Source organism: Lissotriton helveticus, chromosome 7 (genome assembly GCF_964261635.1).
Source record: "Lissotriton helveticus chromosome 7, aLisHel1.1, whole genome shotgun sequence".
In the NCBI taxonomy this organism is placed as follows: Eukaryota; Metazoa; Chordata; class Amphibia; order Caudata; family Salamandridae; genus Lissotriton; species Lissotriton helveticus.
Window position 1 is genome coordinate 623,476,092 of NC_136068.1, and position 13,599 is coordinate 623,489,690.

Here is a 13,599-nt window from a genome sequence, read left to right on the forward strand (position 1 = left end):
CCAACACATGAATAAAAGGCATTGTCGTTTACAATGTCAATAGCTAAAACCGTCGCAGATGCGAGACCAATTGCATTGCAAATGCTTGTTTTATTTATAGCGCAGCCTTTGAGCCCGCCCCCACACTCACTAACCACGCCCATCGGACTCGGGAACATAGTTCCCATACTTTGTCATTGCATTAGCGTTTTTTTTTTTTGGTTTTTTTGTTTCCCTTGACTTCCTACTTCTTGTGTCTGTGCCCGCGAACCCCAAGCATGCAGGTTTAAAATACTGAGAGGGCTCTGCGCTGACCAAGACAGTTAGGGCATTATGAGTGGAGATGCGAAACTTTAACGCAGGGCTGGGCAATTAAGGCGCTATATTAAATCTAACATGCTCCTACCCCGCCTGTTGTCTTTATTGCACTTTACCTATGAGAACTATTCGTTCCTCTATAGAACTACTAAACATAACCTAAGGTCCACAAGCGCATTCTACTCTCAAGGGGACTGCACACCTGATCTCAAAAGTCGCATGCGCACTGCTTTTGTGTACGTCCGCTGGGATACGTTACATCACGTGACAAGCGTACACTGCGCTGTGACGACATTACGCCCGACGTGCGCGCGGACCGGGCGGCTCCTGAAGAGAAAGAAGAAGGCGGAGAGAGACGAGAGGATAAAGAGACGGGCGGCCGTAAGCGGAGTAATAGAAGAGGGCCGAAGCCCCTCACCTCCGGTACCGTTCGTGGAGGGAGTCCCACCAGAGGGCCGGGGGTGACAAGAAACCAGGGGTGTCTGTGAGCCACTAGAAAGGAAGCGCCACGGGGGCGCGCGCAGAGGCCATTTAAGGGGGGAAGGAGGTAGAGAGCCGGCGTTGCCAGTCCAGTAACAGTGACGTCAGCTGCTGGAGGGTAGCAAAAGGGTGCCGGAACTAAAACTGCTGTGACGTCAAAGGACAGGTGCAGGGACGTCAGTGATTTAAGTGAGCGAACAGTAAGGCCGCGGTGGAAGGGGAGTAGAGCTTCATTGTGACATCAGAAGCTTACCGAGTCTCAAGTGGCATTTAAAGTTTAAAGACTTGGGCTATGCGCAGTGAGTGACTAGGCCTGGCCATGGAGGCCCCGCCCCTCTGCGCGCGTCTGGCCCCGCCGCGCTCGAGGCGATCTCGCTCCGCGCGGGACCGACGTCGACCCCTCCGTGCCGTCCCGGCCCCGCCCTCGTCTGGTTCGGAGGGGGAGGAGCGTGGACCACATCCCCGTCACCGGCGCCCTCCGCGGCGGCGTGTCCCAACCGGGCCGCCACCGGAACCACCTAGTGAGGAGGCGGAAGAGGAGGAGCTGATCATCGATGGATTCGCCATCTGCAGCTTCAGCACCCTGGAGGCGCTTCAGGTGAGATGGGGGCAGATCAGAGGGGGCGGGGCCTTTAGTTGGAGGAGGAGGTATGGCAAGAACAACTATCCTAAGAGATTTTCCTTCCAGGTGTAGGACCCTTTGCTATCCCCCCACTGGACCTCAGTGGGATGAGTAGCTTAGAAGACTGAGCTATAGGGTATGTAGTGAACATGGCATGGTTAGTCGGTGGAATAATTCCCTCAAGAGATGCTATTTTATGATAAACTGTTTATTTATTAACACTTTCAGTGCGCAACGTTTGCCAGGGCTCTAGCTTACAGCGGAACCGTATATATGCTTGGCAGACAGATCAGTTTCATGTGATACCAAGTTCAAACATAATAGTAAACAATGTAAGTCAAATAGCAGTTTGTATAAAGGAGTTGCGATCGTTGATGGGGAGGTAAATCTTTTTAATTAACGACTTGTTTAACCGAGGAGAGACCGGGAAGCGAAGGAAAGCTGTTGGCGTGAATGGAAAATTAAAGTGACTTCGGTGTATGTCAAGAATGGAGTGCAATATATTCTTGATTGGTAAATGGATTTTTGTTGTCTAAAGTTGGAAGGACCATACTGTTATACAGTGAAGTTATCACGTCGGGAGAGCGTAGGCATTGATGCTGGAGGTCTAGTGATTAGGCTTTCTGAAGTAGTGTTGCTGAGTAATTATTGTACTTTGTCTTTTAATAGGGTTTTATATTACCTATCGTTATACATATGAACACTACATGCAGATGCCCATAAGATTGAAAGTAATGATTAAAACGATACCGATTTTTACGATTACCAACTGCCAGTGCATTGGCTTATGTACTTGGTGGAGGAGTGAGGTCCAATGCCTCAGCTATAGCTTTTAGGCGGTTAGCTGTATTCAATGGTCGGGGTTGTCTTTGTGAAAAAAATGCATATACGTTGGCCCTAGAAAATAGCACAAGATAAAGTAAGATAGCTCTGCTGTTTGCAACTATATTTCACTTTTTAGCTGGATACGGACACATCATCTGATGAGTTGGAACATGACGAACCCATCGTAACTTGAGAACAACTTTTCACTTTTAATGATGCATTTGGTATTTGGCATTTGTCAATCTCTGTATCGAATGGAGCACTTTTAATCCAGACTCATCAATAATTGGCAAACGGCTTAAGCTAAGACAAGTACAGAACAGCCCACCGTTCAAACTTTCATATAAACATGAAGCACTAACCAATCACTCCAAGCTACAAAACACATTTTGATAACATGTATACATTGTAGTTAATCAGAGTTGGATGACTGGAATAATAATGTAGAATGTTTTGATCACACTAGATTGTAATGTAAAAGATATTTACCTTCCAATTTGGTCAAAATTAAAGTAAGGATCCTTGTATGATATCCATGCCGAGCTTATGGTGTATTGATGACTAATACACCTTCTGAAGGATGTTCACTGGAAGGCCCATATGCTAGGTTGAAATAAGTACATGCATTCCATTATCCTCGCTTTACCCCAGCTAATTAATCTTTGTGTGAGGTCCAATACCTGTGTTTTTGTAAAATGATTCTTAAATACTGGCACATTTTTTTACATCCTTCAAATACTGTGCTTGTGTTTTTCCAACATTACAAGTCTGTTAATATCTCAATATTTGACAAGACAAGCCAGTTGCTGCTGCAGGCCTAGATTGGGTCTGTAAGGAATGGCTATGGGCCTTATTTAGGGTTTGGTGGAGCAGGAGGAACGCTGTAACCTTGTGGTTTCTCATGCCTGGTTTTGAGTTGCAGAAACTGCTGTGTTGCTGTCGGAACCTCCATTGAGGGTAAACCCTAACCCAGAAATTCTCCCATCCCAGGGTCTCGATGATGGTTGCCCTGACTGAGACGGGCAGGAAAAGTATAAAAAGTTCTGCGTGCACCAAGGTAGAAAGCTTTCTGTGCATCAAAGCCATTTACCTTTTATTGTGAATAAACAAAACCCCCACTTTGTTTTCTCTTAATAAAAAAAAATGCATGGTGAGTGCTTCAAACATGGCACCCTCTTGGCAAATTTCTCTGTCAAGAGAGCATAGTGGACCCTTCACCTCAGAGATCCCTGCCAAGCTGGCAAGAATCTCTGAATGTGCCTGGTAGCCTTCCACAAGGTGGCAGAGGTAATCACTTTCGTTACTCTGACAGGATTTCTGCCATCACCTAAATCTGCACCCAAGTCATTTGACAGCCTTCCAGCATGGGATACCTGCACAGGAAGGGAATACTTGGAGAAGACAAACTAAGCTAGCACTGAAACTTCTATGGACTCTAGAGCAGTTGAGCTTCCGCACACTAAATGGGCGATTCCCGGGAGATCGCCCGCCGGCTGCAACATTCCACAACGCAGTAGCAAGTACAACAATCGATTACACCTCTTCCATTGCTTGGCAAAGTAATGGATTATCACATAGGGGTCCTGAGACAGAATTCCCCCCCCCCAGCCTTTGTAAAAAAAAATGCACAAGTAAAACACCTCAAGGCAGCCATAAACCAAGCACTCCAGAAACTAAAAACAATGTGACCCAGATCTTAGAGCCCTAAATGAGCTGAGACCTCTAAACAGTACTTACAAAAAAGTAATCTGGCGACTCAAAAAAGAATCAGCAGAAGAGGCTTTGTGGGCTAAACTGTAGTACGACATCAAGACTTAACAGCTCACGATTGTGGCAAACTATATGCCCTGTCGACTTATGGCATTAATTCACATCTGAAATAAGAGGCTTGGACAACCTTTTTCTTCAATCTAATTTTAACAGAGATCCTCTATTCTTATCCAGGAGCAACAAGCTTTCAATTTGACCACCGCAATCCACCGGTTTCTTCGAGATTTATCACTAATGATCAAATTTGCACAACAATAGCAAAGGGCAGACAAGAGGGTGCACTGGCCCCCAATGGGATCCCGCCAATTCTATTCAAACTTGACCAAGAATATTAGTCTGCAGTCCTGAAACTAGTCTCCAAAAAAACTTGCTAACCTCATCAATGCCAGTATCGTGGAGGGGCTCCATTTTCTCCCCAATATATAAACAAGCATTTACAATGCAATGGTTTCGCCTTTGGAAAAGTTAGCTATTGGCATTGTAAATGACAAATATTGTATTTATGTGTTGGTTTTGAAAACTGATAAATAAATGGCATTGTCATTTACATTGCCATTAGCTTAATCTCTCACAAATGTGAGACCTATTGTACCCTACAGACGAGCTCAGCAGACAGCAATTACTGCCACACACACACACACACACACACACACACACACACACCCAGAGCCAGCCACACACACACACCCAGAGCCACACACACACACACACCCAGAGCCACACACACACACCCAGAGCCACACACACACCCAGAGCCACACACACACCTCCAGAGACACACACCCCCAGAGCCACACACACCCCCAGAGCCACACACACCCCCAGAGCCACACACACCCCCAGAGCCACACACACACACACCCAGAGCCACACACACCCAGAGCCACACACACCCAGAGCCACACACACACCCAGAGCCACACACACACCCAGATCCACACACACACACACCCAGATCCACACACACACACACCCAGATCCACACACACACACACCCAGATCCACACACACACACACCCAGATCCACACACACACACACCCAGAGCCACACACACACACCCAGAGCCACACACACCCACCCAGAGCCACACACACCCACTTTGCTCTTCTGAAATGTTGGCATGTATGGTAGTGAGCTGTGTGTGGTGAGCTGTGTGTGGTGTGTGTCTCGTTAGCAGTGTGTGGTGAGCTGTGTGTGATGAGCTGTCTCGTTATCCATCAGTGTGTTGTGAGCTGTGTGGGGTGAGCTGTATGTGGTGTGTGGGGATCAGTGTCTGTCCCCCGCGCTGCGCTGGTTTTACCCCCGGTCGGATCCTGCGCTGTGCGTATGCGCAGTGCCGGCTGCTGCTGCCCCTCGGAGGCTCTTTCATTGTCTCGCATCTCTCCCCGGCTCCCCCTTTCATCCACCGGACCTCAGACTAGTCACCGGAGACAACTGGACCGTCATGGCGGGGACGGACTCTGCGGAGGTGAGGTCCCCTGTGCGGCTCTGCCACCCCCTGGGGGCGGCGGGGCTCCTCCTTTCACCCACGGACCCGCCCTGCCTTTCATCAGGGCCCGGGGACGGATCCTGCCCTGCAGCCCTTCAGTTGAAACACCTTCTCCCAGGCTTCTCGGTAACTTTCATGAACCAGGTGATCCATGGTGACACCTCGTGCACTGCCCAAAAACATGAACTGTGATTGGAAGTCTCTTGCTTATAATGCTTCGTGGTAAGTAACCTCAACCTCCGGGACCCTTCTAAGGTGATAGAAAAAAAGGCAAAGCTATTTGTGCTGGAATTGTGGAAATACGGTAGTCGTGATGGGACGAGGAAGTGTTTTTTCACGTCCCTGTCTCTAAAACGGGATGCACTGGTCGTTGAACAAGGCCTCTAGTTCTGCAGGGATTAGAAGTCTGGGATGAAAACAGAGATGTTGTCTTTCTGCTAGAAGCGTGACTATCATGTATGTGCTATGTCGCGAATTTAACACCTTCATGACACACTTATCAACAAGGCATTTCAGCGCACAAAGAAAACCATCACCCCTCTCTCACCCTCACATACACCCATTCTTTATTTCCGGTTTAAATGTTGTGTAGGTTGCAGAGAGCCCCCGCGGCACTGCAGAAGAACATCTACCGGGAAAGGTTTAGAGAGGGGTAATTGCGTAATGTGGTTATTAACATGGAGGCGACGCTCACTGAATAAACATAAGCTGGGATCTGGCCGGCGCTACGAGGAACAGTCGAGCCTGCACTGCCCTGGACTGCATAGTTTAGCTGCAACCCTATGCTTCGCTCGATAGCCAAAGCGCCTCGAAAATTGATCGAAAGAGAATCACAGCGGGAAGCCCTGCCTCGGTGAAAGGCCCATGGGGCTAAAGCGTGCCTGACCTGACCACGCCTGGTGACAGGGCAGGCTCGTGCTCCCCGGCTGCGCGTGGCCTCCACATTCTCTCGGTCGCTTCTTCCAGGGCTCTCTCGCGGGCTCTATTCCGTATTCCAAGCACCCCCAAGGCTGCGGCGCTCTTCGAGGAAGTTGTCCCCAAGCCAGATTGCGATGTCTCCATGACGTGCTACACATGTAGTATAACTTGCAAGGGTACCTTTGTTTTCTAATATATACACGGACAGCGGGGCGGGGGCGGCCACACGGACAGCGGGAGGGGGGCGGGAACGGGCACACAGACAGCGGGAGGGGGGCGGGAACGGTATAAAAAAAGTAGTAAAAAATGCCGCTTACCTGCAAATCAAGGAAAGTGAAATCGTGCAGCCCACCCCTGCAAAGCACACGTTGGAAATGAAACAAACATGCCGAGACAAAAAAAAGCAACCGCCCACAGCCGCATGACGTACTAAAAGGGGCGGGATGAGTAAAAATCACCGGAACGCCCACGAATCTGCTCAGGCAATGACTGACAGATCTCTCTTCCAATGGCTAGCCTTCATTTATGGAGCTAGCCAATGGAACAGAGAGGCGGGACAAAGCCCCATACTGCTTCTCAAAAGATTATTGGGGATCTCTGGTTGGCGCAAGTATGCACTTGTGACAAACAGGGACCCTCTCTTCCAGTCAGGGCAAGAGAACTACCCTTTAAGAATAACCCCTGCTCACCCTCTAGGTTGCGTGGCGCGAGCAGTCAAGGCTAATCCTCAGGGCGCATTAGTTAAGCATTTATAATCACATACAATAAATAACACTGACCCCCCCACAAATGGACACCAGGCTGTGGTATGTATAAAAATACTGGTTCTTTATGTAAAAATAATAAATTTGTAGACTTATCACAAGACCTTAAATAACATGGAATTGAGGATGCTCACAATACTTTTCACCAACTTGGAATGGATACTTTCTGGGCTATTCAATACTTTAGTTCAGGTGTTTCTTAAAACAGTATTCTCTCAGCAAAGTGTATTTAAATCAGTAAAGAAAACCATGCCCACAATACTTTCTTTACTTGGGATGTTCTTGTAAATACCGTTTTTGTGCGGTTCTGCCTAACGGGGGTTCCCTATCATAAACAGGCAAGAGGCTTATTAGAAATCAAAACGACCTTCCGGTCCACTGCGGGCCCCCAGGGGTGTTGTGGCGCTCAGGGGCTCCCAATGCAGAAAGGCGGCACGGAGCGGCCTGTGCGGATTCAAAGGCACAGGCGGCTCACAATGCGGCTCAGGTAAGCCCCGTACTGGGGGGCAAAGGGCAGGCTGGCGGGCACTCAGGCGGCGGGCACGCCGTAACTTCACAGGGGACGCTGCAGGCTGGTGCGAGGCGTACTGCCGAGATAACCAGGCGGTACGTCTCGGAAGGTTGAGCAAAGGCGGGCGCAGCTGGGTACGCTCCTGGCGTACGAGACGTACTTTCAGAGTACGTGCAGGGACCGGGCGCCGGCGTACGTTCGCGGCGTGCGGGGGCACAGTGCAATTCCTCACGCTTCTAGCGTACGTAGCGTACCTTCAGAGTTTGTGCAGGGACTCGAGGCGTACTGGGACAGTATGCGATGCCGGTCGAGTCGCACCAGTAGAGCGGGTGCTTCGGGGGAGAAGTGCGGTGCAGGGCGGCTGGTACGTTCCAAGCGTATGAGTCGCACTTGGTCCTGTGAGACGGCAGATCTCCGGTGGAGACTGGGACACAACGGCTCTGGGCGGCAGAAGGGACAACGCTGTGCGGTCTGGCTGTGGGGCAGTGCGTACTTCGGCTCGAGGATTGAGCGGAGACGCACGGTGCAGGCAGTACGGCACGCACTTACAAGCGAGTTAGGGTCTCGGGGCGGCCCCAGAAGTGCCGGTCCAGCGGCGGGTCAGCGAAAGGGTACCTTCATTGTTTTCTAATATATACACGGACAGCGGGAGGGGGGGCGGGAACGGGCACACGGACAGCGGGAGGGGGGCGGGAATGGGCACACGGGCAGCGGGAGGAGGGGCGGGAACGGGATAAAAAAAGTAGTAAAATATGCCGCTTACCTGCTAGCAACTCAAGGAAAGTGAAATCGTGCAGCCCACCCCTGCAAAGCACACGTTGGAAATGAAACAAACATGCCGAGAACAAAAAAAAAACTGCCCACCGCCGCATGACGTACTAAAAGGGGCGGGATGAGTAAAAATCACCGGAACGCCCACGAATCTGCTCGGGCAATGACTGACAGATCTCTCTTCCAATGGCTAGCCTCCATTTATGGAGCTAGCCAATGGAACAGAGAGGCGGGACAAAGCCCCATACTGCTTCTCAAAAGATTTCGCCTGTGCGAACGCTGCTGCGCAGCGAACGCCAGGCGAAACCTAAAAAGGGCAACAAATGATCCAGCAAACTACCGGTTAGTAGCCTTGTTAGACATGGATGCCTAATACTTCATTTTCAAGAACTAACAAACTGGGCTACAAACAACTCAGTCATTCCACTAAATAAAACCATTTGCTTTTTTTTGTGTAGTGTGGGGCTCTGTGTGTGTGGGGCTCTGTGTGTGTGTGGCTCTGGGTGTGTGTGTGTGTGTGGCTCTGGGTGTGTGTGTGTGTGTGGCTCTGGGTGTGTGTGTGTGTGGCTCTGGGTGTGTGTGTGTGGCTCTGGGTGTGTGTGTGTGTGGCTCTGGGTGTGTGTGTGTGGCTCTGGGTGTGTGTGTGTGGCTCTGGGTGTGTGTGTGGCTCTGGGTGTGTGTGTGGCTCTGGGTGTGTGTGTGGCTCTGGGTGTGTGTGTGGCTCTGGGTGTGTGTGTGTGGCTCTGGGTGTGTGTGTGTGGCTCTGGGTGTGTGTGTGTGGCTCTGGGTGTGTGTGTGGCTCTGGGTGTGTGTGTGGCTCTGGGTGTGTGTGTGGCTCTGGGTGTGTGTGTGGCTCTGGGTGTGTGTGTGGCTCTGGGTGTGTGTGTGGCTCTGGGTGTGTGTGTGGCTCTGGGTGTGTGTGTGGCTCTGGGTGTGTGTGTGGCTCTGGGTGTGTGTGTGGCTCTGGGTGTGTGTGTGGCTCTGGGTGTGTGTGTGGCTCTGGGTGTGTGTGGGGCTCTGGGTGTGTGTGGGGCTCTGGGTGTGTGTGGGGCTCTGGGTGTGTGTGGGGCTCTGGGTGTGTGTGGGGCTCTGGGTGTGTGTGGGGCTCTGGGTGTGTGTGGGGCTCTGGGTGTGTGTGGGGCTCTGGGTGTGTGTGTGGGGCTCTGGGTGTGTGTGTGGGGCTCTGGGTGTGTGTGTGGGGCTCTGGGTGTGTGTGTGGGGCTCTGGGTGTGTGTGTGGGGCTCTGGGTGTGTGTGGGGCTCTGGGTGTGTGTGGGGCTCTGGGTGTGTGTGGGGCTCTGGGTGTGTGTGGGGCTCTGGGTGTGTGTGGGGCTCTGGGGGTGTGTGGGGCTCTGGGGGTGTGTGGGGCTCTGGGGGTGTGTGGGGCTCTGGGTGTGTGTGGGGCTCTGGGTGTGTGTGGGGCTCTGGGTGTGTGTGGGGCTCTGGGTGTGTGTGGGGCTCTGGGTGTGTGTGTGGGGGCTCTGTGTGTGTGTGTGTGGGGGCTCTGTGTGTGTGTGTGTGGGGCTCTGTGTGTGTGTGTGGGGCTCTGTGTGTGTGTGTGGGGCTCTGTGTGTGTGTGGGGCTCTGTGTGTGTGTGGGGGCTCTGTGTGTGTGTGTGGGGGCTCTGTGTGTGTGTGTGTGGGGGCTCTGTGTGTGTGTGGGGCTCTGTGTGTGTGTGGGGCTCTGTGTGTGGGGCTCTGTGTGTGTGGGGCTCTGTGTGTGTGTGGGGCTCTGTGTGTGTGTGGGGCTCTGTGTGTGTGTGTGGGGCTCTGTGTGTGTGTGTGGGGCTCTGTGTGTGTGTGTGGGGCTCTGTGTGTGTGTGTGGGGCTCTGTGTGTGTGTGTGGGGCTCTGTGTGTGTGTGTGGGGCTCTGTGTGTGTGTGTGGGGCTCTGTGTGTGTGTGTGGGGCTCTGTGTGTGTGGGGGGCTCTGTGTGTGTGGGGGGCTCTGTGTGTGTGTGTGGGGCTCTGTGTGTGTGTGTGGGGCTCTGTGTGTGTGTGTGTGTGGGGCTCTGTGTGTGTGTGTGTGTGGGGCTCTGTGTGTGTGTGTGTGTGGGGCTCTGTGTGTGTGTGTGTGGGGCTCTGTGTGTGTGTGTGTGTGGGGCTCTGTGTGTGTGTGTGTGTGGGGCTCTGTGTGTGTGTGTGGGGCTCTGTGTGTGTGTGTGGGGCTCTGTGTGTGTGTGGGGCTCTGTGTGTGTGTGGGGCTCTGTGTGTGTGTGTGGGGCTCTGTGTGTGTGTGTGGGGCTCTGTGTGTGTGTGTGGGGCTCTGTGTGTGTGTGTGGGGCTCTGTGTGTGTGGGGGGCTCTGTGTGTGTGGGGGGCTCTGTGTGTGTGTGTGGGGCTCTGTGTGTGTGTGTGGGGCTCTGTGTGTGTGTGTGTGTGGGGCTCTGTGTGTGTGTGTGTGTGGGGCTCTGTGTGTGTGTGTGTGTGGGGCTCTGTGTGTGTGTGTGTGTGGGGCTCTGTGTGTGTGTGTGGGGCTCTGTGTGTGTGTGTGGGGCTCTGTGTGTGTGTGTGGGGCTCTGTGTGTGTGTGTGGGGCTCTGTGTGTGTGGGGGGCTCTGTGTGTGTGGGGGGCTCTGTGTGTGTGTGTGGGGCTCTGTGTGTGTGTGTGGGGCTCTGTGTGTGTGTGTGTGTGGGGCTCTGTGTGTGTGTGTGTGTGGGGCTCTGTGTGTGTGTGTGTGTGGGGCTCTGTGTGTGTGTGTGTGTGGGGCTCTGTGTGTGTGTGTGTGTGGGGCTCTGTGTGTGTGTGTGGGGCTCTGTGTGTGTGTGTGTGTGGGGCTCTGTGTGTGTGTGTGTGTGGGGCTCTGTGTGTGTGTGTGTGTGGGGCTCTGTGTGTGTGTGTGTGTGGGGCTCTGTGTGTGTGTGTGTGTGGGGCTCTGTGTGTGTGTGTGTGTGGGGCTCTGTGTGTGTGTGTGTGTGGGGCTCTGTGTGTGTGTGTGTGTGGGGCTCTGTGTGTGTGTGTGGGGCTCTGTGTGTGTGTGTGGGGCTCTGTGTGTGTGTGGGGCTCTGTGTGTGTGTGGGGCTCTGTGTGTGTGTGTGGGGCTCTGTGTGTGTGTGTGGGGCTCTGTGTGTGTGTGTGTGTGGGGCTCTGTGTGTGTGTGTGTGTGGGGCTCTGTGTGTGTGTGTGTGTGGGGCTCTGTGTGTGTGTGTGTGTGGGGCTCTGTGTGTGTGTGTGTGTGGGGCTCTGTGTGTGTGTGTGTGTGGGGCTCTGTGTGTGTGTGTGTGTGGGGCTCTGTGTGTGTGTGTGGGGCTCTGTGTGTGTGTGTGGGGCTCTGTGTGTGTGTGGGGCTCTGTGTGTGTGTGGGGCTCTGTGTGTGTGTGTGGGGCTCTGTGTGTGTGTGTGGGGCTCTGTGTGTGTGTGTGTGTGTGTGGCTCTGTGTGTGTGTGTGTGGCTCTGTGTGTGTGTGTGTGTGTGGCTCTGTGTGTGTGTGTGGCTCTGTGTGTGTGTGTGGCTCTGTGTGTGTGTGGGGCTGTGTGTGTGTGTGTGGGGCTGTGTGTGTGTGTGGGGCTGTGTGTGTGTGTGGGGCTGTGTGTGGGGCTGTGTGTGGGGCTCTGTGTGTGTGTGTGTGGGGCTCTGTGTGTGTGTGTGTGGGGCTCTGTGTGTGTGTGTGTGGGGCTCTGTGTGTGTGTGTGTGTGGGGCTCTGTGTGTGTGTGTGTGGGGCTCTGTGTGTGTGTGTGTGTGGGGCTCTGTGTGTGTGTGTGTGTGGGGCTCTGTGTGTGTGTGTGTGTGGGGCTCTGTGTGTGTGGGGCTCTGTGTGTGTGTGTGTGGGGCTCTGTGTGTGTGTGGCTCTGTGTGTGTGTGTGGCTCTGTGTGTGTGTGGGGCTGTGTGTGTGTGTGTGGGGCTGTGTGTGTGTGTGGGGCTGTTTGTGTGTGTGGGGCTGTGTGTGGGGCTGTGTGTGGGGCTCTGTGTGTGTGTGTGTGGGGCTCTGTGTGTGTGTGTGTGGGGCTCTGTGTGTGTGTGTGTGGGGCTCTGTGTGTGTGTGTGTGGGGCTCTGTGTGTGTGTGTGTGGGGCTCTGTGTGTGTGTGTGTGGGGCTCTGTGTGTGTGTGTGTGGGGCTCTGTGTGTGTGTGTGTGTGTGGGGCTCTGTGTGTGTGTGTGGGGCTCTGTGTGTGTGTGTGTGTGTGGGGCTCTGTGTGTGTGTGTGTGTGGGGCTCTGTGTGTGTGTGTGTGGGGGGCTCTGTGTGTGTGGGGGGCTCTGTGTGTGTGGGGGGCTCTGTCTGTGTGGGGGGCTCTGTCTGTGTGGGGGGCTCTGTCTGTGTGGGGGGCTCTGTCTGTGTGTGTGTGTGGGGCTCTGTCTGTGTGTGTGTGTGGGGCTCTGTCTGTGTGTGTGTGTGGGGCTCTGTCTGTGTGTGTGTGTGGGGCTCTGTCTGTGTGTGTGTGTGGGGCTCTGTCTGTGTGTGTGTGTGGGGCTCTGTCTGTGTGTGTGTGTGGGGCTCTGTCTGTGTGTGTGTGTGTGGGGCTCTGTCTGTGTGTGTGTGTGTGGGGCTCTGTGTGTGTGTGTGTGTGGGGCTCTCTGTGTGTGTGTGTGTGTGGGGCTCTGTGTGTGTGTGTGTGTGTGTGTGTGTGTGTGTGGGGGCCAAGGGAGACAATGACTCTGTCCACCTGATCCACAAAAAGTTGCTTGTGCTTGCTGTACTGCCCCCCCCTCGTTGCTTGTGCTTGCTGTCCTGACCCCCGTTGCTTGTGCTCACTGTCCCACCCCCCTTGCTGTCCTCCTCCCTTGTTGCTTGTGCTTGCTCCCCTGTCCCCCGTTGCTTGTGCTCGCTGTCCTGCCCCCCTTGCTGTCCTGCCGTTGCTTGTGCTTGCTCCCCTGCCCCCCCGTTGCTCGTGCTTGCTGTCCTCCCCTCCCCCCCCTCCTCATTGCTTGTGCTGTCCTGCCCCCTCGTTGCTTGTGCTTGCTCTCCTGCCCTGCTATTGGCATTGTAAATGACAATGCCATTTATTTGTTTTTTTAAAAAAAACATAAATAAAAATGTCATGAGCAATGCCAATAGCTCTAACCTTTGCAAAGGCGAAACCATTGCATTGTAAATGCTTGGTTTTTTTCTGTCCAGACCATTTAATCTGAACCACGAAGTCGAGAAGCATAAACCATAAACATTTCTTCATTGTTTTACAGCAAAAATACTACATAAGTTGATAGGAAAACACAAT

General features: G+C 53.0%; 1 protein-coding gene across 4 annotated transcripts in view; it reads left to right on the forward strand.

The window, feature by feature from the left end:
* The first annotated feature begins 582 nt into the window (after positions 1 to 582).
* FBRS (fibrosin) overlaps positions 583 to 13,599 on the forward strand; it is a 430,176-nt gene continuing 417,159 nt past the window's right edge. For 3 of the 4 annotated variants that reach the window (XM_078652841.1, XM_078652842.1, XM_078652843.1), the window contains exon 1: positions 585 to 1,375. In XM_078652841.1, the coding sequence (XP_078508967.1) occupies positions 1,097 to 1,375 (279 nt within the window). In that variant the 5' untranslated portion in view covers positions 585 to 1,096. Of the gene's footprint in view, positions 1,376 to 13,599 lie in introns of all 4 variants that reach the window. The other variant, XM_078652840.1, reaches the window with a different exon arrangement.